We start from the raw sequence: 23,118 nt of genomic DNA, 5'->3' as shown, positions 1-23,118 counted from the left end.
GTCAAACTGTGGCCTGTCGAGAAGCGTAGTGGTCCTTTCGGAGAACTGACACACAAGCTAGACGTGCTGTGTCAGTCGTACAACGATGTTGGCATCAGTGGTCACGTGAACATTGTCACACACGCAGACGATGTTCTGGACGCCCACGCAGCACAGACGCCCGCCAGAGTCGCCGTTTTGCAAGGGCAGCAGTGGCAAATCGAAAAGATGCCACAGCACATGCAAAAGGGCTTCTGAACCCAGACGTGTCGACACGAACTGTTACAAGCGGTTATTACCAGAGGGGCTAGGGAACGCGTAACTGTAGCCCGTCTTCTACTCAGGGCGCAGCATCGATACGCACGACTCGACGGGTGCTGTCAGGGGATCACTTGGAAGGTGAAATGGCACGCTGTGGTCTTCAGCGATTAAAGCAGATTCTGCCTGCACGTAAGTGGTGGTCGTTTACACGTACGACGTAGGTAGGCTTAGTGAGCGCTGTTTCGTAAAGAGCATTGGCTCAAGGCACAACAGCCCCACCCCAGGCCTTATAGTCTGGGATGCGATAAGCTACAACTCCGCCATTGTGTTTCTGGAGGGGACGCTAACCAGCATTCGGTAAGTACAGAATGTTGTTAGACCCATTCTTTTGCCGCTCTTGCAATAGAAAGGCGATGTGTTGTTCCAGCAGGGTAATGCCCGTCCACACACTGCCCGTGAAACTCAACATGGTCTGCAAGATGTGCAGCAACTTCCCTGACCAGCACCATCTCCGGACTTGTCTCTAATGGAGCACGTGTGGGATATGAAGGGATGAGGAGTGACTCAAGCGACTCATCAACCAACCACTGTCACACAACTACTTCAACAGCCCGAGTAGGCGTGGCATAACGTATCCCAGGACAGTATTCGCCATTTGTACAATCGACTGTATGCCTGAGTCATCACCTGCATTGTCACCCGTGGAGTCTACACAACATACCAATGTGGGTGTTGCAGCATGGGTCGACATTGGTACCTCAAAACCGCTTGTACTAACGATCTGTAAATGTAATCATTTCATGTACTTCATATGGACTGTTGCAATAATTAATATTGAGTGAACTGGAAACCTCTAAAAGGGTGTACTAATTTTTTTTCTGGCAGTATGTTTATATGTAGACAGTCTCCAACAGATGGAAACGAATAGACTACTACGCTCCATACTTGATTGTTCCTTATCTCGTTTAAGGGGTTGTATGATGACCTTTGGTTTTCTCGTTCACGACTTCCGTGGGGACGCTGCTTTCCATGAGTTCATTTATCTCGCTGAAGGTCTGTCCCTTCGTCTCTGGGATGAGCAGGAAGACGTAGAGAGCTCCGCACAGGGAGATAACGGCGAAGCCCCAGAAGACCCAGTAGGTGCCGAGCGCGGCGGACACCGGCTGGAACGACATCTTGGTGGCGAAGCCCACCACGCCCAGCGCCGCAGTCACCACCGAGGACGCCACACCCTTCACCGACACGTGGAATATCTCCCCGACGACGACGAAGAAGGCTGCCCCGAGACCCAGGGCATACGACGCCTGTAAAAGAGAAGAAAAATCATATTGCCGATGATCTACATGTACACCTCGCAAGGGATCTTACCGTGTGTAGTGGAGAGTATTTAGTGTACCACTAACGTGTTCTCCCCTTTACTTTCCAGTCGCGAAGGGTTCGGGGGAAGAACAATTTCTGCTAAGCCTCTATGTGAGCTCTAATCTCTTTAAATTTACCTTTACCGTCCTGTCTCGAGATATACACTCCTGGAAATTGAAATAAGAACACCGTGAATTCATTGTCCCAGGAAGGGGAAACTTTATTGACACATTCCTGGGGTCAGATACATCACATGATCACACTGACAGAACCACAGGCACATAGACACAGGCAACAGAGCATGCACAATGTCGGCACTAGTACAGTGTATATCCACCTTTCGCAGCAATGCAGGCTGCTATTCTCCCATGGAGACGATCGTAGAGATGCTGGATGTAGTCCTGTGGAACGGCTTGCCATGCCATTTCCACCTGGCGCCTCAGTTGGACCAGCGTTCGTGCTGGACGTGCAGACCGCGTGAGACGACGCTTCATCCAGTCCCAAACATGCTCAATGGGGGACAGATCCGGAGACCTTGCTGGCCAGGGTAGTTGACTTACACCTTCTAGAGCACGTTGGGTGGCACGGGATACATGCGGACGTGCATTGTCCTGTTGGAACAGCAAGTTCCCTTGCCGGTCTAGGAATGGTAGAACGATGGGTTCGATGACGGTTTGGATGTACCGTGCACTATTCAGTGTCCCCTCGACGATCACCAGTGGTGTACGGCCAGTGTAGGAGATCGCTCCCCACACCATGATGCCGGGTGTTGGCCCTGTGTGCCTCGGTCGTATGCAGTCCTGATTGTGGCGCTCACCTGCACGGCGCCAAACACGCATACGACCATCATTGGCACCAAGGCAGAAGCGACTCTCATCGCTGAAGACGTCTCCATTCGTCCCTCCATTCACCCCTGTCGCGACACCACTGGAGGCGGGCTGCACGATGTTGGGGCGTGAGCGGAAGACGGCCTAATGGTGTGCGGGACCGTAGCCCAGCTTCATGGAGACGGTTGCGAATGGTCCTCGCCGATACCCCAGGAGAAACAGTGTCCCTAATTTGCTGGGAAGTGGCGGTGCGGTCCCCTACGGCACTGCGTAGGATCCTACGGTCTTGGCGTGCATCCGTGCGTCGCTGCGGTCCGGTCCCAGGTCGACGGGCACGTGCACCTTCCGCCGACCACTGGCGACAACATCGATGTACTGTGGAGACCTCACGCCCCACGTGTTGAGCAATTCGGCGGTACGTCCACCCGGCCTCCCGCATGCCCACTATACGCCCTCGCTCAAAGTCCGTCAACTGCACATACGGTTCACGTCCACGCTGTCGCGGCATGCTACCAGTGTTAAAGACTGCGATGGAGCACCGTATGCCACGGCAAACTGGCTGACACTGACGGCGGCGGTGCACAAATGCTGCGCAGCTAGCGCCATTCGACGGCCAACACCGTGGTTCCTGGTGTGTCCGCTGTGCCGTGTGTGTGATCATTGCTTGTACAGCCCTCTCGCAGTGTCCGGAGCAAGTATGGTGGGTCTGACACACCGATGTCAATGTGTTCTTTTTTCCATTTCCAGGAGTGTACGTAGAGGGCAGTAATATACACTGAGAGGACAAAAGCCATGGACAGCAATGTGCTTACATACAGATGGCGGTACTCAAGGTAAATGGGTGGTGCATTGACGGAGCTGTCATTTGCACTCTGGTAATTTGTGTGAAAAGTTTTCCGACGTGGTTATGGCCGCACAACGGGAATTAACATACTTTGAATGCGGAGTGGTAGTTGGAGCTAGAAGCATGGGACATCCCATTTCGGAAATCGTTGGGGAATCCAACATTTCGAAATCCACAGTGCCAAGAGTGTGCCGAGAATTTCAGCCATTACTTTTCACAAGATAACGTAACGAACGACGGCTTCACTCAGCGACCGAGTTCAGCAGCGTTTTGCATAGAGTTGTCAGTCTTAACAGACAGTCAACTCTGCATCAAATAACCGCAGAAATCAAAGTGGGACGTACGATGAACGTATCAGTTAGGACAATGGACGAAATTTGGCGTCAATGGGCTGTGGCAGCAGATGACCAACACTTCACCAACAGTAAGGTATCGCCTGCAGCGCCTCCTTGGGCTGGTGATCATAAATGTTAGGCCACAAACGACTGGAAAACAGTGGTGTGGTCAGATGAGTCCAGATTTCAGTTGGTAGGAGCTGATGGTAGGGCTCGAGTGTGGCGCAGACCCCACGAAACCATGGACCCAAGATGTCAACAAGGTACTGTGCAAGCTGGTGGTGGCTCTGCAGCTGTGTGAGCTGGTCCATCTGAACTGATCATCGACGGGAAATGGTTATGTTTGACTTTCTGGAGACCATTTGCAGCTATTCATAGACTTCATGTTTCCAATCAACGATGGAATTTGTATGGACGACAATGCGCGATGTCATATGGCCACAATTGCTCGCGATTGGTTCGAAGAACATTCTGGACAGTTTGGGCGAATGATTTGGCTCCCAGTATCGCCCGGAACGAAGCCTATCGATCATTTATGGGCGATAATGGAGTGGTCTGTTCGTGCACAAAATCCTGCATCTGCTATACTTTCGCAGTTAAGGACGGCTATAGAGGTAGCATGGCTCAATATTTCTGCCGGGGACTTCCAACGATTTTTTGAGTCCATGCCACGGCGAACTGCTGTACTACGCCGGACAAAAGGAGGTCTGACGAAATATAAGGAGCTATTCCATGACTTTTGTGGCCTCAGTGTATTGGATTACTCTTCAAGGAGTGTACGGTCTGTCAGCTTTGAAAGTAAAAAAAGACCGTCATGCAAAACGCCTCTGTGCAACTTATGCCACTGTAAGTACCTGAGCGTTTCACAGACGCTTTCAAATGGTTCAAATGGCTCTAAGCACTGTGGGACTTAACTGCTGAGGTCATCAGTCCCTTAGACTTAGAACTACTTAAACCTAATTAACCTAAGGACATCACACACATCCATACCCGAGGCAGGATTCGAACATGCGACCGTAACAGCAGCGCGGTTCCGGACTGAAGCGCCTAGAACCGCTCAGCCACAGCGGCCGGCTCCCAGACGCTTTCGCCTTTACTAAATGTACCTGTAACGAAACGCACAGTTTTTCTTAGGATCTTCTCTTTATCCTCTGTGAATCTTGTTTCGTTACGGGTCCGAGCATCATTAAAAATCGACCTAATGAAGTTTTGTAAGATACCTACATTTCCTGAGGATTCGTCCAGGGAATGTCAGGCTGCCATTTTCCTTACCTACAAATAGTATTATGTGGTCGTTCCTCTTTAAATCACTTCGTACGTACGCATACTCCTAGGTGTCTCATGTAAGTGACTGCTTCCTGTAATAGTTATGCGATCGGGTTGTCATTGTGTATTAGGTCTTGCTACTTATTTATGCTCAATACCTTACATTTACGTTGAGGGTGGACTGTCAGTCCTTGCAAAAAAGTCTCTCGGCTGCAGATCGTCCTACATTTCGCTACAATTTTCTGCATTTCCGCTTCTCTGTATACATCACCACCGCCGCGAAATGCCTCGTGGGACTTCCGACGTTAGCACGTAGGCCATATACCGTCTCTCCTAATAGTCGTCAGGCGCTTTTTCTTCGATGCTTCTGGAGGTACCTGCAACTTCACTTTTGCAGTGTGCAGCTGGAGTCAGTCCACACAAAAACTGTTCGTCACTTCTTTCACGCTCCGCCCAGTGGCGACGGAAAGCGTCGATTTGCTTCCCGCTACACGGCACTGGGCGTCGCTTGAAAGAAGTGATCAGTGATATTTGTTTGGGCTGCCTCCAGCTGCACATCGTAAACACGAAATTGTAGATATCTGGCGGAAGACCAGAGACAACCTAATGCGAGGTAAAAAGTTTTCGTGTAGCCAGGATCGGCGGCCATTTGTTTAGCCATGAACGACTGCCTTACCACAGCTATATGCTACAGTTTATTAAGCAAGGTCTGAGTAACGAACCGGAGCTCCCGGCCAGGCAAGAAGTGCGAACTGATTAATTTCTTTTGCAAAACATTTTAATTGAGCTTCAATGACCAGCTAATGGCACCATTTATATGTGCACTGTTCTGGTTTTGCGCGCAAAAACAGTCATCCTCGTTTGGATTTTACGTGCAGAAACATTCACCCTTAAATAATTCCGGACTGGAACGGGACTGACGGTTCAAATTTGGACCACCGGTATATCAGACCTTGGCCTAAGATCACTGTTTGAAAAAATCTACTTTTGTTCCGATTTTATGTCCAAAAGCAGGTTTTTCTGGGAGGTTTTTAAAGCACTCCATTATTATGCTTCAAACTTGTACGAATCGGTTCAAATTTTACACGAAAGTAGGTAAATGGATAAAGTAAAAACGAAATTTTTGTATCCGATAATCTTGATCCGTTGTCGAGAAACGATGGTTTGAAAAATCGAACTCAATGGAGCACGTAAAATTCGTTCTTAAGTGAACTGAATGCGCGGAAGCGGTTTAAAGTCAATCAAATAAAACTGAAAACTCGCTTTCAAAAATCTAGCTTCATTCGGATTTTATGGGCAAAATATTTTTTTTTTACCCATGCCACTTCTGTTTCAAACTTGTGTTAATCGGTACTGATTTTGTAACAAGGTAGAGAGATAAAAGTAATCAGTAGGCGTCATGTTCTTCAGTGAAAACTTTATCCGTTGTGACGATATAGCAGTCTAAAGTTGTACATGTAATGCAAGTAAAATCCGGTTTCACGCGAATCGCACGTGCTGAGAGTTTTTAAAGTTACACAGATAATAAAAAATACACTCCCACGGTAACTGTAAGAAGCATTTGCAAAAATCCTCCATTGTTCGGGTTTTACGTGCGAAAAACAAGTTCTTCTGGGAGGTTTTTGAACTTGCACTTAAAACTGTGTTTTGTAAAAATGTGTTACATTTTAAGCGCTGCATTTGGATATAATTTAAAAAAATTGTTATTACAGTTGACTATTGTTTCGTTAAGATTTTATTCACCAGTGGCTTAAAATCAACGAATAATCTTTCGACGTGCATAAAAAATGCGTGTACCAGACCAGAACTACGTCCAAACCTGTACAAAACGATACATTGTTTAATGCAGCAGTTAAGTCTTTATCGATGACCATGGAGCAAATTAAAATAACCCGAGAACTGCAGTAAAAATAATTGTCAGAAAAAAGGTCACCTTATTTCTAAGAATAGAAAATGTTTTACTGCGTTTTTCTTTAAAAAATGCAATGCTGGATTATCCAAAGGATCGTATAAAGAATTTCAACAATGTACAGCGTACAGTTCATTGTTTACAGCCGTCTGAATTCGTCAGTGCGTCGAGTGCGATTGAAAATGGAGAAAACATAATTTCGCGCTATTATTAACATTTTCATTTGAAGGTTTGGAGTGCCACACAAATCAAAACGGTATTGGATGAAGTCGATGCGGATTCTGCATCGTCATAGAAGACCATTTACTTCTGGATTAATGAACTGAAACGTGGACGGACAAGCATTAAAGACGAAGCGCGCTATGACCGTCCAGTTGAGGTCGCCACAAAGGAAATCATTGACAAAATCCGTGACACGGTAATGCAAGACCGTTGAATAAAAATTCGTGCCATTTCTGAGACTGTAAGCATTTCAACTGACCGAATGGATAATGTCCTGTACGGAGAACTGGCTATGAAAAAACTGTGCGAGGTGGGTGCCGCAGTTGCTCACAGTCGACCAAAAGCACATCCGGCACAACATTTCAGCGCAATATCTGGCGATATTTAACTGCAATCCGCAAAAATTTTTTGCATCGGTTTGTGACTGTTGATGAAACCTGGATTCATCATTACACATCAGAGTCAAAGCGGGAGTCAAAGCAATGGACAAAGGCTGGTGAAAGTGCGCCGAAGAAGGCAAGGACCATTCTATCAGCTGATAAGGTGATGGCCACTGTTTTTTGGGATTCCCAAGGAGTAATTCTTATAAATGACTTGAAAAAAAAGCAGAATCGTAACATGCTTGATTGTTGAATCATCTGACACCTAATTTGGCTTAAAAGCACTATTTCAACAGAACAGTGCACCATACCATACATCAGCGATAAAAATGGAGAAAGTGCATGGACTGGACTTTGAATTGGTCCCTCATCCACCCTGTTCACCATACTTAGCCCTAAGTGACATATTTCGGTTCCCCAATTTGAAACTCTGGCTTCGTGGGAAGAAATTTTGGTCAAATGAGGAAGTGATATTTGCAGTTAACGAGTATTTTGCAGAGTATGACAGAACCTATTTTTCCGATGGGATGAAAAAGCTGGAGGATCGCTGGACCAATTGCAAATCCCTTAAATGAGACTATGTCGAGAAGTAAGGTGAGTTGCTTACGAAACCAACATTTTTTCTCGCGTTTTCATCAGACCTATCAAACAACCCACGTACGTTGTCTTCAGTGTTGGAAAGAATGCTATGCCGTAATACTGCGAGCTCAAGAACTTGACATGCCCACAATATTAGAGGGTTTGGCAGCCCTCACTGAGATGTTGTTCCCGTAATATTGCTTGTACGGCTTTCTTTCCAACATTTAAGGTAACGTAGTAATATGAGCATTGTTGTAGAATTTTGGAACACGTCTTATGTTCGAGTATAATGACTTTTCTGGAGACTAGAAATCTACTCTGTAGGGATCAGCATGGGTTTCGAAAAAGACGATCGTGTGAAACCCAGCTTGCGCTATTCGTCCACGAGACTCAGAGGGCCATAGACACTGGTTCACAGGTAGATTGTTTCTTGACTTCCGCAAGGCGTTTGATACAGTTCCCCACAGTCGTTTAATGAACAAAGTAAGAGCATATGGACTATCAGTCCAATTGTGTGATTGGATTGAAGAGTTCCTAGATAACAGAGCGCAGCATGTCATTCTCAATGGAGAGAAGTCTTCCGAAGTAAGAGTGATTTCAGGTGTGCCGCAGGGGAGTGTCGGAGGACCGTTGCTATTCACAATATATATAAATAACCTTGTGGATAACATAGGAAGTTCACTGTGGCCTTTTGCGGATGATGCTGTGGTACATCGAAAGAAAGAAAGATGCCTTATCATTTAGCTACAATATAGCAAGTCAGCTTCTGGAAGCAGTTAATTCCATAAACTATCTGGGAGTACGCATTAGGAGTGATTTAAAATGGAATGTTGATCGTCGGTAAAGCAGATGCCAGACTGAGATTCATTGGAAGGATCCTAAGGAAATGCAATCTGAAAACAAAGGAAGTAGGTTACAGTACACTTGTTCGCCCACTACTTGAATACTGCTCAGCAGTGTGGGATCCATAACAGATAGTGTTGATAGAAGAGATAGATCCAACGGAGAGCAGCGCGCTTCGTTACAGGATCATTTAGTAATCGCGAAAGCGTTACGGAGATGATAGATAAACGCCAGCGGAAGACTCTGCAGGAGAGACGCTCAGCAGCTCGGTACGGGCTTTTGTTGAAGTTTCGAGAACATACCTTCACCGAGGAGTCAAGCAGTATATTGCTCGCTCCTACGTGTATCTCGCGAAGTGACCATGAGGATAAAGTCAGAGAGAGTAGAGTCGACACAGAGGCATACTGACAATCTTCCTTTCTACGAACAGTACGAGACAGGAATAGAAGGGAGAACCGATAGAGGTACTCAAGGTACCCTCCGCCACACACCGTCAGGTGGCTTGCGGAGTATGGATGTAGATGTAGATGGCACTCAAAGTGGGAGTCTTTCTTGTCGTCTGCCTTACAAAGAGGTGTCACAGTAAGGTTTGTCTGTGTTATTGGTGATACCTGGAAAGCTGTTAGGCCTGTGAGCGGCAGCCAGTAGAGGGCAGACATGTCCACGTGCTGGGCGTCGGCGAGGAAGAAGTAGACGCCGAGGGCCGCCATGGAGACGGCGCAGCCGACGAAGCCGCATATGAGGAGTGGCCGGCGGCCCGCCCGGTCCACCAGCGCCGATGCCGACACGCTGGCGACCAGCTGCACCGCGGCCACGATGATGGAGCTCACGTCCGAGTCGATGGAGCTGCCGCTGCGGTTGAAGATCTCTGTGGAGAACGCCACCAGCGCCTGAGACCCGGTCCCCAGGTACAGCACCGTCAGACCCACCACCAGCAGCAGCGTCCGCCGGTGGACGGCGTTGAAGACGATATCTCTGAAAGAACCCTGCGTCTGCCCCTTCTGCTGTATGGCTTTGTGCATTTCCCGCAGCTCCGCCTCCAGATCCGTGTTCGCGCGCAGCCGGGCCAGCGTGTCCTTCGCGTCACCCTCTTTCTTGCGCAGCAGCAGGAAGTATGGAGATTCGGGCACCCAGAGGAAGGTCAGCACGAAGAGGGCCGGCAGTACCAACCCCGCGTAGGAGGCGCCCGTCACCGAGAGGAAGGGCCCGGTGCACATGATGTACAGGTTACCGCTGTTCATCATGATCATGAAGAGCGCGGCCAGAGCGCCCCGGATGTGGGTCTGTGCCACCTCGGACACGTACAGGTGCGGCACCGAGAGCGCTATGCCGGAGCCGATGCTGCCGATGATGCGGGCGGCGAGCAGCATCTCGAAGGAGGAGACGAAGGCGACCATCAGCCAGAAGACGGCGAACGGCGCGGCGGCGAGCAGTAGCAGCCACTTGCGGCCCAGCCGGTCTATGGTGAGGGCTACCAGCGGCACGGCGATCAGCGTCGTCAGCGAATTGATGGACGCCAGCCACGAGGCCTGCTCCAGAGTGATCGGCACCGGCGAGTCGGCCGCCTCCAGCTTCGGCAGCGTCGGCGCTGGCCAGCCCAGGAACGCCCCTTGCATGGCCACGCTCAGCGACGCTGTCAGGGGCAGGGAAGAGCCACACAAAAATGTTAATGGCGACCCAGGCAGGATCAACGCCGCAAAATTAAAAACTGTAATCTATGAGAATGATTTCTCAAGTCTATTAAGTTTCTATGAAAGAATGGAACACTTTTGTTGCGCCTTCATGGCTGCTAAGCCTAATTATTCCAAGCATCGTATAAGGAATTTCAACAATGTACAGTGTACATTTCGTTATTGAGAGCCATCTGAGTTGGTCAGCCGGCCGATGTGGCCGAGCGGTTCTAGGCGCTACAGTCTGGAACCGCGCGACTGCTACGGTCGCAGGTTCGAATCCTGCCTCGGACATGGGTGTGTGTGATGTCCTTAGGTTAATTAGGTTTAAGTATTTCTAAGTTATAGGGGACTGATGACCTCAGAAGTTAAGTTCCATGGTGCTCAGAGCCAGTTTTTGAGCTGGTCAGCGGGTCAACTGTGATTGAAAATGGAGAAAACCGAGTTTCATGCTCTTATTAATCATGCTTATTTTGTCTAAAAATGACATGGTAAAACCGTGGCTGTATACAATTAGTGTAGGTTAATTCTTACAAAGAAGAAGACAGCAACCAGCCACTATTAATACTACTGTTTATTTATGTAAATAGCGCCTTTAACGGTTTTGAACAGGCAAGTTCATCATCAGACGGCTGTTCACATGATTTCCAAGATACACTTTACATTATTGTCCGTTTCCGATTTTTATTCTTCCACTGTGGCGAAGTATTTTTGGTGTGTTGTGTGAATTTTCGACGGCAACAACACACCAAAAAAATACTACTGCCCATTAAAATTGCTACGCCAAAAAGAAATGCAGATGATAAACGGGAATTCATTGGACAAATATATTATACTAGAACTGACATGTGATTACATTTTCACGCAATTTGGGTGCATAGATCCTGAGAAATCAGTACCCAGAACAACCACCTCTGGCCGTAATAACGGCCTTGATGGTTGTTGTCTTGCAAACGTCCCCATCTGTTGACTTAGGGATCGAGACGTGGCTGCACGATCCGTTACAGCCGTGCGGATAAGATGTCTGTCATCTCAACTGCTAGTGATACGAGGACGTTGGGATCCAGCACAGCGTTCCGTATTACCCTCCTGAACACACCAATTCCATATTCTGCTAACAGTCAGTGGATCTCGACCAACGCGAGCAGCAATGTCGCGATACGATATATCGCAATCACTATAGGCTACAATCCGACCTTTATCAAAGTCGCAAAAGTGATGGTACCTTGCACGAGGCATCACAACAAAGTTTTACCAGGTAACACCGGTCAACTACTGTTTGTGTATGAGAAATCGGTTGGAAACTTTCCTCATGTGAGCACGTTTTAGGTGTCGCCACCGGTGCCAACCTTGTGTGAATGCTCTGTAAAGCTAATCATTTGCATATCACAGCATCTTCTTCCCGTTGGTTAAATTTCGCGTCTGTAGCACTTCATCTTCGTGGTGTAGCAATTTTAATGGCCAGTAGTGTACTTCGCCTCAGTGGAAGAATAAAAATCGAAAACGGACGATACTGTAAAGTGTATCTCGGAAATCATGTGAACAGCCGTCTAATGATGAACTTGCCAGTTTGAAACCGGTAACGGCGCTATTTAACTAAATAAATAGCAGTATTAATAGTGGCTGGTTGCTGTCTTCTTCTTTGTAAGAATTAACCTACATCTTATTAATCATTTTCATTTCAAAGGTTGATCAACCGCACAAATCAAAACGGAAATGGATTGATGACCGCAGCATGTCGGTCGAAATGTCAGCAATTTATGTGTTTAGTACTTTACAATGACGCAGTCCAATACAAAAAAAAATTTTATTTGTAATTACACCCGCTGTGGAGGCCTACGAACTTAAATCAGAATTGGATGAAATTCACGCGGACTCTTCATCGTCATTGAGGACTATTTAACAATTGGTTCATGAATTTAAACGTGGTCGGACAAGCACTGAAGACGAGGCCCTCTCTGGACGTCCAGTTGAGTTGACCACAAAGGAAACAATTGACGCAATCCATGATATGGTGACGCGAGACCGCTGAATAAAAATACTTGAGGTTCGTGAGACCAGGCATCTAAGTTGTGTGAGCAAACAGTATAGTACACGGAGAACTGACTATGAGGAAGCTGAAGAAACTGTTACGGTGTATTGATAATTTTTACTTTATGGACCGTCTGACTGCAACTGAATGAAACACAATTTTCGTGCCATACGCGTTTCGCCTTTATTTTCTGCAAGGTATCTTCAGTGGCAAGTTGCGTGGACGATTTTCTACATATTACGCTCCTGTTTAATTTTTCGTGTTGTTCCTCTTCTTATAAATGCCAGTTTGCAGTTTTCCCCACACATATCACAGCACAAGGAACTGAACACTTGTTTCGATGCAATTATCAATATACAGTGGTATTACACGCAACTGAGGAAGACAGGACTACAAAAGGTGAAGATGTGAAGAAACTTTGTGCGAGATGAGTGCCGCGATTGCGATTGCGATTGCGATTGCGATTGCGCCTCTGGCATAACATTTTAACACAATGTCTGACGATGTTTCATCTCATTTCGCAAGACTTTTTGCGCCGACTTGTGGCTATTGAAGAAACCTAGATCCATAACTTCACGGCAGATTCAAAACGGCAGTTAAAACAATGGTCAATAGCTGGTGAAAGTGCACCAAACAAGAGAAAGCTCATTGGTCAACTAGGTAAGGTGGTGGCCACTGTTCTTTTGAGATTTCCAAAGAATGTTCCTCATAGATTACTTGGAAAAAGGTAGAACCATAACTGCTTCCTTTAATGCTTCATTGTAGAATTCTTTTAAACTTGGGTTGGCTGAAAAAAGACCAAGGCTGGCACTCAGAGAAGCTTCTTCACTAGGACAATGCACCATCCCACACATTAGCGATAACATTCGTCAAAGTACATAAATGGGGCTTTGAATTTCTAACTTATCCAACCTATTCATCAAACTTAGTCCCAAGGGATTTCTTCCAGTACCCTAACTTGAAATTTTGCCTCTCCGTGAAGAAATCTTCATCGAATGAGGAAATGATAGTTGCAGTAACGAGTATTTTACAGAGTTTGACAGAACTTATTTTTCTAGTGGGACGAAAAAGTTGGCTATCGCTGGACCAAATGTATTTCTCTCAAAGAAGGCCATGTCGAGAAGAAAGGTGAGTTGATACCATTGGGAACCGTCTGCTTACAGCAGAATTTAGATCACGTGTGCGTCTGACCAGGTCACTGACACCACGACACCACCAAGCATGGATACTCTGGTGCCGTGAAAGAATTGACCGGCCAATGGAATTGTGCTGTGTTGCCTTCAGTGGTGAGAGAAGGTTCTGTCAGTTTTCGACTGATGAACACACATGTGTACGGCGTAGACCTGGTGAGCAGCCTGTTCTAGAGAGCATTCGTAAGCCTCATCCCAGTCTTTATAGTGCGGGCAGTATCAGTTACAACTGAGGTCACATTTGGTGTTTCTGCAGGGTACTGTTATCCCCTTGCTACTGTCATGTCTTCGACAGGAAGGTGATGTAATTTTTCAGCGGGATAAGGAGCTGCAACGTGCTCTTCGTGGTGTGCAACAACTGTCCTGGCCATCTCTCGTCATTTGAACACGTATGGGACGTCATCGAGTGTGGGAACTTACTCATTCTCCAGGGCCTATTGGCACCATTACGGAATTGCAGCAAAAGGTGCAAGATGCTTGGGACAATGTGTCGCAGGATGACATTCGGCACCTTTCTGATCATTTGCAAGTGAGAATACACGTCTGCGTCCCCTTAGTGCTCTTTAGTCTCTTCGTTAAAGATGCTCCCTCAAAAAAGTGAAGGGGATAGTAGCCTGCTAAGTACTGCGTACTTTGAAGGAACTTTGAAAGGAAATTAACAGGCTAACTTAGCAGCCGAGGGTCCTGGAATAGTGACAGTGTGCCATTCTCGTACAGGCCGTAAGGGTGGGTGGGGGTGAGGGACTATAGCTGCAGACGTTTAAACCAGCTATCTATAGTCGCATTCCTCCTCCTGACCAGAACAGAAGCAAGGTGACGACAACCCGCCTCTAAACAAATATTAGGATGCTTATAAATGGCTTTTTGCTCTGGTGGGAGGACTCACCCATTTATAGTGCCTGCGACGAGAACATTTGGGCATATCACATGTTAGTGGACTGCATTTTATGTTGTGACCAGAGGGCAGCCGTAAATTTAACTGGGAACCGAAGCTCCAGTTTAGCTGACGGCGAGATGTATAGAAATGAAATAGTGTAAGCAAACCACCCACCGTTAATTATTCTGTTTGTTAGAGAATAGCGCTGTTGCCAGTCTAGAACCGACAGACAACTCTTCACACTTATCTTGTGCTGTTGTGGTCTTCAGTACGAAGATTGGTTTGACGAAGCTCTCCACACTTAGTCTATCCTGTTGAAGACTCTTCGTTTCTGCCCAAGACCTGCAACCTACATCCAGAATGCAACGCCGGCCGGGGTGGCCGAGCGGTTCTAGGCGCTACAGTCTGGAACCGCGCGACCGCTACGGTCGCAGGTTCGAATCCTGCCTCGGGCATGGATGTGTGTGATGTCCTTAGTTAGGTTTAAGTAGTTCTCAGAGCCAGAATGCAACGAACATCCATTTGAACGTGTTTAGTGTAGTCATGCCTTAACCCACCTATGCAATCACTCAGTTTTCTACCATTACCAAGCTGGTTAATCCTTCGTGTCTCCCTACGTGTCCTGTCAACGGATTCCTTCTTTTAATTAAGTTTTGCCATACATTTTCGTTCTAGCCAATGCGATTCACTACCTCTTCGTTACTTAGTTGTCAGATCTATCCATCTAACCCTCAGATTTCTTCTACAGCACCACACTTCAGAAGTTTGTATTCTTTTTAAATCGGTACGGATTATCGTCCATTTTTCACTTCCGTGTAAGATTAAATCCCAGACAAATACCTTCAAAACAGACATCCTAACACAGATTTGTATTCTTTCTTTACAATAAAGCCTTTTATCACTGTTGAAAGCCTGCATTTTATCCTTTTTCTTCAGCTGTTGCCAGTTACCTTGATACCCAAGTAGGAAATAGTGACTCGTTTCCTAATCTACTTTCTTCAGTGTACTTCACGCGTAGTGCTGACTGTACGATGTCATCTGTTTCCAGTTCTGGTGAAAGTGTCTTGGAATGGTGGTGCCGTAGAGCAAGGAAGATTGTAGAAAACTGTTGTTTTCTGTTTTATTTATACAAACCTAATGAGTCACAACAACGTAACCAGCTTCTGTTAATACTCGTTGATAAATGAATTCTTTTGTGCTAGTTACACCGAAAACCTACTGTTTTTACAAAGCTGTTTACATTTAACCACAGCAAACAAATGACAACACTCAGCCACACGTTGAGCGCGTCACGTTTCTGATAATCTGGCTGTCCGTATTTAAATCTCAGATAACGAGTGCGTGACTCGCGAAACGCGTAGGTGTTTGGTAACATATGTGTAATATGTTGACTTGTTTACTAAATATACAAAATTAAGTCATCAACCACTACATCTGGTCCACAGGCAAAGGCAAAGTCCAGGAGCGCTCAACCCGTGAACAGGCTTTTGGCGTAGCTGCATGCAGAGTGGAGTATTTCCTTCGGCACGGCATTACATCCCCGGTAGTCAGTTTGATAGCGGGCTGAGTGGAGGAACTAGAACGAGGAAAATTGCCCGCTCCTACCCGGATTGAACCAGGGACCAACGCGGCCGCAGTCTAGCGCTCTACCCGCTAGACCACCACGGCTACTTTTTCCCGAAAGATCGATAATATTACGACTGTTCTAACTCGTTCAGCTCTATGAAAACAGAGAAAAAACGGATTTTATGTTTTAACGGCGGCCCTTGCAATAAGACAGATTGGAAACAGATGGCGTCATACGTGTTTTCACCATTCAACTGTCTTAAGGTAAGTGTAAACAGCCGTCTAAGGCGAACCGAAACTGGTAACGGCAATACATGTTAATAAATAGGGAATAACAACAGTAACTGGCTACTGTGTTTCCTCTCTGTAAGAATCCATGCCTTTTTTCACAAAGTCGCAGTCTCATAAAGACACGTATTGTAAAAAAACGTTAAAAGGTTTGTTTAGTATTAAAATTTTGTGCCCGAGGCTTGTTTTTCGTCTAACCAGCGCAATTAATACTTCGTAGTGAGTGATAGCCTATTGAAAATTCTCTTATCGCCGAGTATCTGCCACGGTTACTCTTACTGCTCAGTTCTACAAAGGCGTCTTTATCTGTTGTACAGTGACTGATCGACGTCGGCTCCACAGACATTAACATAAGTCGCAAATCACATCGTTAATATTACGATTGAAGGAATGTTGAAAAACATTTGATTCCACGAGAGATGGAAGTCTGTACATTTAAGTTCATAATCTCACTGCTGAGAAAAAGAATTAGAAGCTTGTCAGTGCTATGACAATCTGACGTGATCGAGTGGCTGGTCTGCTGGGTTGTACAGACTTTTTTTTTTTTCTTTTCATCAGTCTTCTGATTGTTTTGTGCGCGATCTGCTACGAATTCCTCTTCTGTCTTCAGAGCAAACACACGAGAAGTGAGTGTTGTACCAACAATGATATTTAACAGCATGTCAACTGAGTTAAAGGTACATTCTGAAACCACTTTTTCAAAAATCGAACATGAAGGCATAAGCAAGAAACATACTGTTTTAATTCACACGTGTTATTATATCACTTTAATTAGAGGCGAAATATGCTGTTCTTATCGGTCAGATACATTAAGAAATTAAGCAAACAAAGCTACGATCAACGAGAAAGTTGGTTTTACCCCAATATTGATTTACAAGGCTGTTGGAGAACGTATGCACTGATTCTATAATCACAGAAAACGAAACGCGGTAAAACTTTGTTTTCCCACATAAACAAAGAACCGTCGAAATCACAGGAAAACAAATCTTTTGGTATTTCCGGCAATCGAATATCAAAGCTTCGTATTTTTAGTCTTACACCTGCGGCTCATCGATATGACACTAACACGCGCCACAAATGCTGCTCCATACAGCACGCTTAAAAACTGCAGACTAACTGGACTAGAATAACTATTATACATGGGTAGAAGAATTTACCTACCTTGGAAGCAAAATCACAAGGGGTGGTAGAAGCCGGAAAGAAATTATGAACAGAATACAACAGGCCAAAATTGCATTTAATCTGAGGAGGAACTTACTCACCAGCAAGACCATCAGTCTGAAAATAAGGTAACATATCATGAAAGCTTTTGTTTGGAATGTGGCCCTATACGGATGTGAAACTTGGACAATGGGAAGAGAGGAGAGAAGCCGGCTAGAGGCCCTGGAGAAGTGGTGCTATAGAAGGATGATGACGATCAGCAGGAGAGAAAAAGTAACAGATGAAGAGGTGCTTAGAAGTGTACAGGAAACCAGATCTCTGTGGAGGCACATCCGAACAAGAGGAGACAAACTTGTAGGGCTCATCCTACGACATCACAACATCATTGGAACAACAGCAGAAGGAGCTACTGAGGGAAGGAATCGGCGGGGCGGCTAAGGGTATCATACATGCAACAGATCATGAGTGGTGTTGGATGTAACACGTACGTGGAAATGAAGAGAAAGACTGACAGAAGAGACGAATGGCGCTCTGCTTCAAACCAACCTCAGATGTGAACACTAAAAGAAGATGAAGATATCTTTAAACAAAAGTTTCGATATAGATTTTTTGTGAATATTCGGCACTAAACTTTATCGCAAGATGAAGTTTATTGCGCTTTTGAAAAGACAGAAATGGAGGTCGAAGGTAATTATTTTATTGTCTTCCGTGTAACAACAATGTTAGTGGCTGTATTGCATTCTTGTGACAATGTTATGTCCTAGCAAGGGAAAAAAAGAAACAAAGAAAGAAAGCGGATGAGACATGAAACCGTCTGTTGGAACGTAGCCCATACCACTAAATGTTATTAGTAATAACAATAATAAATCTGAAGAACGGGTCATCAATAGGAACTACGAGGAAATGGCGTGAAGGCAAGTCTCTTCTCCAAAATCTGCCGGTGAAACTCTTTTCGTTTTGTTTGTCTATTTACGAGTTGTACATCATTCTTACAGTCGTAGACTATTTGGACGTGTTGAAGTAATAGTTATGCGTAAGCAGAAAGCTCATATTTGTTTACTCTTGACATCTGCCACTGCTGTAACAACGAATACTCTCAATAATTACACTAAACTCCTAACTAGACCCGAGGGTTTGGAGTCTGCAGTGGAAAGCAAAAGGACGATGAACCTTACAATGCCATCCGTCAAGATCGATTACATCAGCAAAATGGTGAACATTTGTATATGTATGTACATACTACAATATATAGTGTATAACGCTAAACATAAGTATTAGGTAAGACAGAAGGAAAGTTAACAACCATATAGGTATACAGAGCTTGTATAGACAATGTGGCCAATGATGTTATACTTGTTTGCCTGTGACCTCAGGACATCCTATTTACCTGTGTTTGGGTTGCGTCGGCTGGTGAAAGACGTGTGCAAAGAGCGCAGAAGAGTTCAAATGGTTCTGAGCACTATGGGACGCAGAAGAGTTTTAGAACTTAGTGCCTACTAACTTCAGTGATTAATATCCGAGCAGGAAAAAACTGAAATCACCATTTTCTCTCAGGAGTAAACCAAATGAAATATATTTCTTCGATTCTCATTTTTCCGAAACATCGAATTACCTGATGAATATCTGACTAATTCTGACGTTTGTCGGAAGGAGAAAATTGTTTTATTTACCCCCACGTTTAAATACATAGCCGCACAGGAATGGCATTTGCTTTGCTTTGGTGTAACTTACGGGCAGTAGGTAAAGTCTCTTCTGGAAAATGAACGGACTAGTGCAGATAGCCTGTTTGTGATGCCATTTTCCATCACTGCAAACAAGTATTCGCAAGAGGACAGAGAGGAACCCTGACAGTATTTAATCTACGTATATATTTTTTAAAGGCAGTCCACGCTGTAGGTAAAGTTGAAAGGTCACGATTTGGTTGTGAATAACTGTAACCAAGGAATGCCACGAGAAGCAACTCGCTTAGTCGCTAAACAGTACAAGCATTGGTTCAGAAACAATGGGTAGAGGTTAGATGCTTTCCACATTACTTTCAGTAGTACCGCCGGCACTATATGATGTTGTACAGAATTATACACTGAAGCGCCAAAGAAACGGGTATAGGCATGCGTATTCAAAAACACAGATATGTAAACAGGCAGAATACGGCGCTTCGGTCGTCATCGCCTGAATAACACAACAAGTGTCTGGCGCAATTGTTTGATCAGCTACTGCTGCTGCAATGGCAGGTTATCAAGATTTAAGTGAGTTTGAACGTGGTGTCATAGTCGGCGCACGAGCGATGGGACTCAGCCTCTTCGAGGTAGCGATAAAGTGGGGATTTTACCGTACGACTATTTCGACTGTGTACCATGAATATCAGGGATCCGGTAAAAAATCAAATCTTCCACATCGCTGCAGCCGGAAAAAGATCCTGCAAGAACGAGAGCAACAACGACTGAAGAGAATCGTTCAACGTGATAGAAGTGCAAACCTTCCGCAAATTGCTGCAGATTTCAATGCTGGGCCATCAATAAATGTCAGCGAGCGAACTATTCAACGAAACATAATCGATATGGGCTTTCAGAGCCGAATAACCACTCGTATACCCTTGATGACTGCACGACACAAAGCTTTACGCCCCGCGTGGGTCTGTCAACACCGTCATTTTACTGTTGATGATTGAAAACGTGTTATCTGGTAGGACTAGTCTCTCTTCAAATTGTACCGAGCGGATGGACGTGTGCGGGTATGGAGACAACCTCATGAATCCATGAACGCTGCATGCCAGCAGGGGATTGTTCAAGCTGGTGGAAGCTCTGTAATGTTGTGGGGCGTATGCAGTTGGAGTGATACGGGACCCGTGATACGTCTAGATACAACTCTGACACGTGACACGCACGTAATCATCCTGTGTGATCACCTGCATCATTCGTGTCTTCATTCCGACGGACTTGGATAATTCCAGCAGCACAATGCGACACTCCACACGTCCAGAATTGCTACAGAGTGGCTGCAGGAACACTCTTCTGGCCACCAAACTCCCCAGACATGAACATTATTGAGCATATCTGGGATGCCTTGCAACGTGCTGTTCAGAAGAGATCTCCACCCCCTCGTACTCCAACGGATTTATGGACAGCCCTGCAGGATTCATGGTGTCATTTCCCTCCAGCAGTACTTCAGACATTAGTCGAGTCCATGCCACGTTGTGTTGCGGCACTTCTGCGTGCTGGCGGGGGCCCTACACGATATTAGGCAGGTGTACTAGTTTCTTTAGCTCTTCAGTGTATTTACTTTTAGGGCCTATTTTTATGAACTTTCTCTTTTCAAGCCAATCGCAAACAACTGTGGCCCGATGACATGGCGCTTTATCATCCATAAAAATTCCGTCGTCGTTCGGGAACATGAAGTCCATGAATGGTTGAAAATGGTCTCCAAGCAGCCAGACATAACCATTTCCAGTCAATGATATGTTCACTCGGACCAGAGGACCCAGTTCATTCCATGCAACCACAGCTCACGCCATTGTGGAGTCACCACCAGCTTGCACAGTGCCGTGTTGACATCTTGGATCCATGGCTTCATGGGGTCTGCGCCACACTCGAACCCAACCATCAGTCTTACCAACTGACCAGGCCACTGTTTTTCAGTCGTCTGCGGCCAACCGATATGTTCACGAGCCCAGGAAAGGCGCTGCGGGCGATGTCGTGCTGTTAGCAAAGGCACTCGCTTCAGTCGTCTACTGCCATAGCCCATTAAGGCCGAATTTCGCCGCATGCTCTCAAAGGATACGTCAATCGTACGACCAACACTGATTTCTACGGCTATTTCACGCAATGTTGCTCGTCTTTTAGCACTGACAAATCTACGCAAACGCAGCTGTTCTCAGTCGTTAAGTGAAGTGCCGTCGGTGAGAGGTAATGCCTGAAATTTGGTTTTCTCGGGACCCTTTAACACTGAATCTCGCAATACTGAATGCCCTTACGATTTCCGAAATGGAACGCCCCATGCGTCTAACTCCAACTACCACTCCACGTCAAAGTCTGTTTACTTCCCGTCGCGCGGCCATAATGACGTCAGAAACCTTTCCGAATGAATCACTGAGTATAAATGATAGCTCCGCCAATGCATTGCCCTTTTGTACCCTGTGTACGCGGTACTCCCGCTTTCGGCGTATGTGCAAATCTCTATTTCATGATCTTCGTCACCTCAGTGTGCATGGACATCAATTCTTTCATCGTGCGTTTTCTGGAGTCCCCGTTTCTTCCTAAGACGTCCACACAAACTGGAGAAAACACCACCCAAGCGCAAATATCTCTCCTTATCGGTGAACGAGCTATTTACTACATGTGACAGGCAGGTGGCGCACTTTATTCTCTCGTTAAAACTAATTCACTTTACTACATACTTGTAACTGAAGAGGAAGCTACAAACGGAGCCTGCATTCGATTCCGTATTAGGAGCAGAACTTCTGTGAAAGCAGTATCCACGCTGTCGGTGGTCAGCGGAGGCCTGGACCAGCTCACCTGAGATGGCAGCGAAGTACTGCATGTAGCGACCGCCGCACGCCGCCCGCATGGCCTCTGCTGTTGGAATACTTGATGTCCGCGGCGGCAACGACTGGCGGCATTCGCACTGACCTGCCGCTGATATAAGCGGCCTTCGCCATCTACATACGACGTACACAGATAACCACTCCACCACTACCACTTTGTTTCCGTAATGATAACAACGTCGGTGTGCAATATGCACTTGACCAGCTTCACTTGTTTTGTGACTTCAGTCGGTCCGGTCTCCATTGACTAGCGCCCCCCCCCCCCCCCCCCCTCCGCGCCACAACTTTAACAGCAGATGTAAAGCAAACTAAACTTAGGACTAAAGCGTAGATCGGTGTCCACTGAAATACTTCTGGAAGTTAACAGTATAACGTAAGTTGCAGAACAAAATCCGTTCATATAACTAGCAAAGTGATTGACTAATGTGTCCGAGATTCGAAATGGGGTTGTGTGATGAACCTGCCGATACTGGATTTCAGTTCTGTCTCGTAACGATAGGCGCAGTATTAGCCGAGCGGTCTCAGGCGCTGCAGTGCGCTGCTGTGCGGCTGGTTCCGGCGGAGGTTCGTGTCCTCCCTCGGGCATGGGTGTGTGTGTTTGTACTTAGGATAATTTAGGTTAAGTAGTGTGTAAGCTTTGAGACTGATGACCTTAGCAGTTAAGTCCCGTAAGATTTCACGCACATTTGAACATTTCTCGTAACGATATGAGGATGTTATGCGTGACAACGTAAATTTTGCAATACATATCCGAACCCTGACAATAGTTGTCTATAGTCCGATTAATATTACTTGATAGTTGACACTTCACGCGTTGGAGTTGGTTCTCTCCAATCAGAGCGCTCGACGTTCCTCCCGAACCGTTCGCCGTTGCCAAACTGACGCAACAATTACTCGGTTCAGTTCCAGTTCCTTGTCTGGATTTCTTTCTAGATGTGTTTGGACCCCGGATCCTGGCACTGGCCCTTTTCTTTCGTATTTCATCACACA

The 23,118-nt window shown here is 46.0% G+C and overlaps 1 protein-coding gene across 1 annotated transcript; it reads right to left on the bottom strand.

Moving 5' to 3' along the window:
* Positions 1 to 727: 727 nt before the first annotated feature.
* LOC124590338 (facilitated trehalose transporter Tret1-like) lies at positions 728 to 22,151 on the bottom strand. The gene is made up of 3 exons (XM_047131644.1): positions 22,100 to 22,151; positions 9,416 to 10,437; positions 728 to 1,544 (listed from the first exon to the last, which is right to left on the bottom strand). The coding sequence occupies exons 1-3, from the start codon at positions 22,149 to 22,151 to the stop codon at positions 1,206 to 1,208; spliced, it is 1,413 nt and encodes a 470-aa protein (XP_046987600.1). The 3' UTR covers positions 728 to 1,205.
* Positions 22,152 to 23,118: the final 967 nt, after the last annotated feature.

This window comes from Schistocerca americana, chromosome 1, assembly GCF_021461395.2.
Source record: "Schistocerca americana isolate TAMUIC-IGC-003095 chromosome 1, iqSchAmer2.1, whole genome shotgun sequence".
In the NCBI taxonomy this organism is placed as follows: Eukaryota; Metazoa; Arthropoda; class Insecta; order Orthoptera; family Acrididae; genus Schistocerca; species Schistocerca americana.
The sequence above is the reverse complement of the archived record's forward strand: the minus strand, read 5'-3'. Positions and strand labels throughout refer to the sequence as shown.

Bases quoted from the DNA above. Each gene is read 5' to 3' on its own strand.
- LOC124590338 (XM_047131644.1), bottom strand. From the start codon at position 22,151: ATGCGGGCGGCGTGCGGCGGTCGCTACATGCAGTACTTCGCTGCCATC. The intron at 10,438-22,099 runs GTGAGCTGGTCC...TGCCCCTGACAG, and splicing joins GTACTTCGCTGCCATCTCAG to CGTCGCTGAGCGTGGCCATG. The intron at 1,545-9,415 runs GTATCACCAATA...TCTCTTTTACAG, and splicing joins CAGGCCTAACAGCTTTCCAG to GCGTCGTATGCCCTGGGTCT.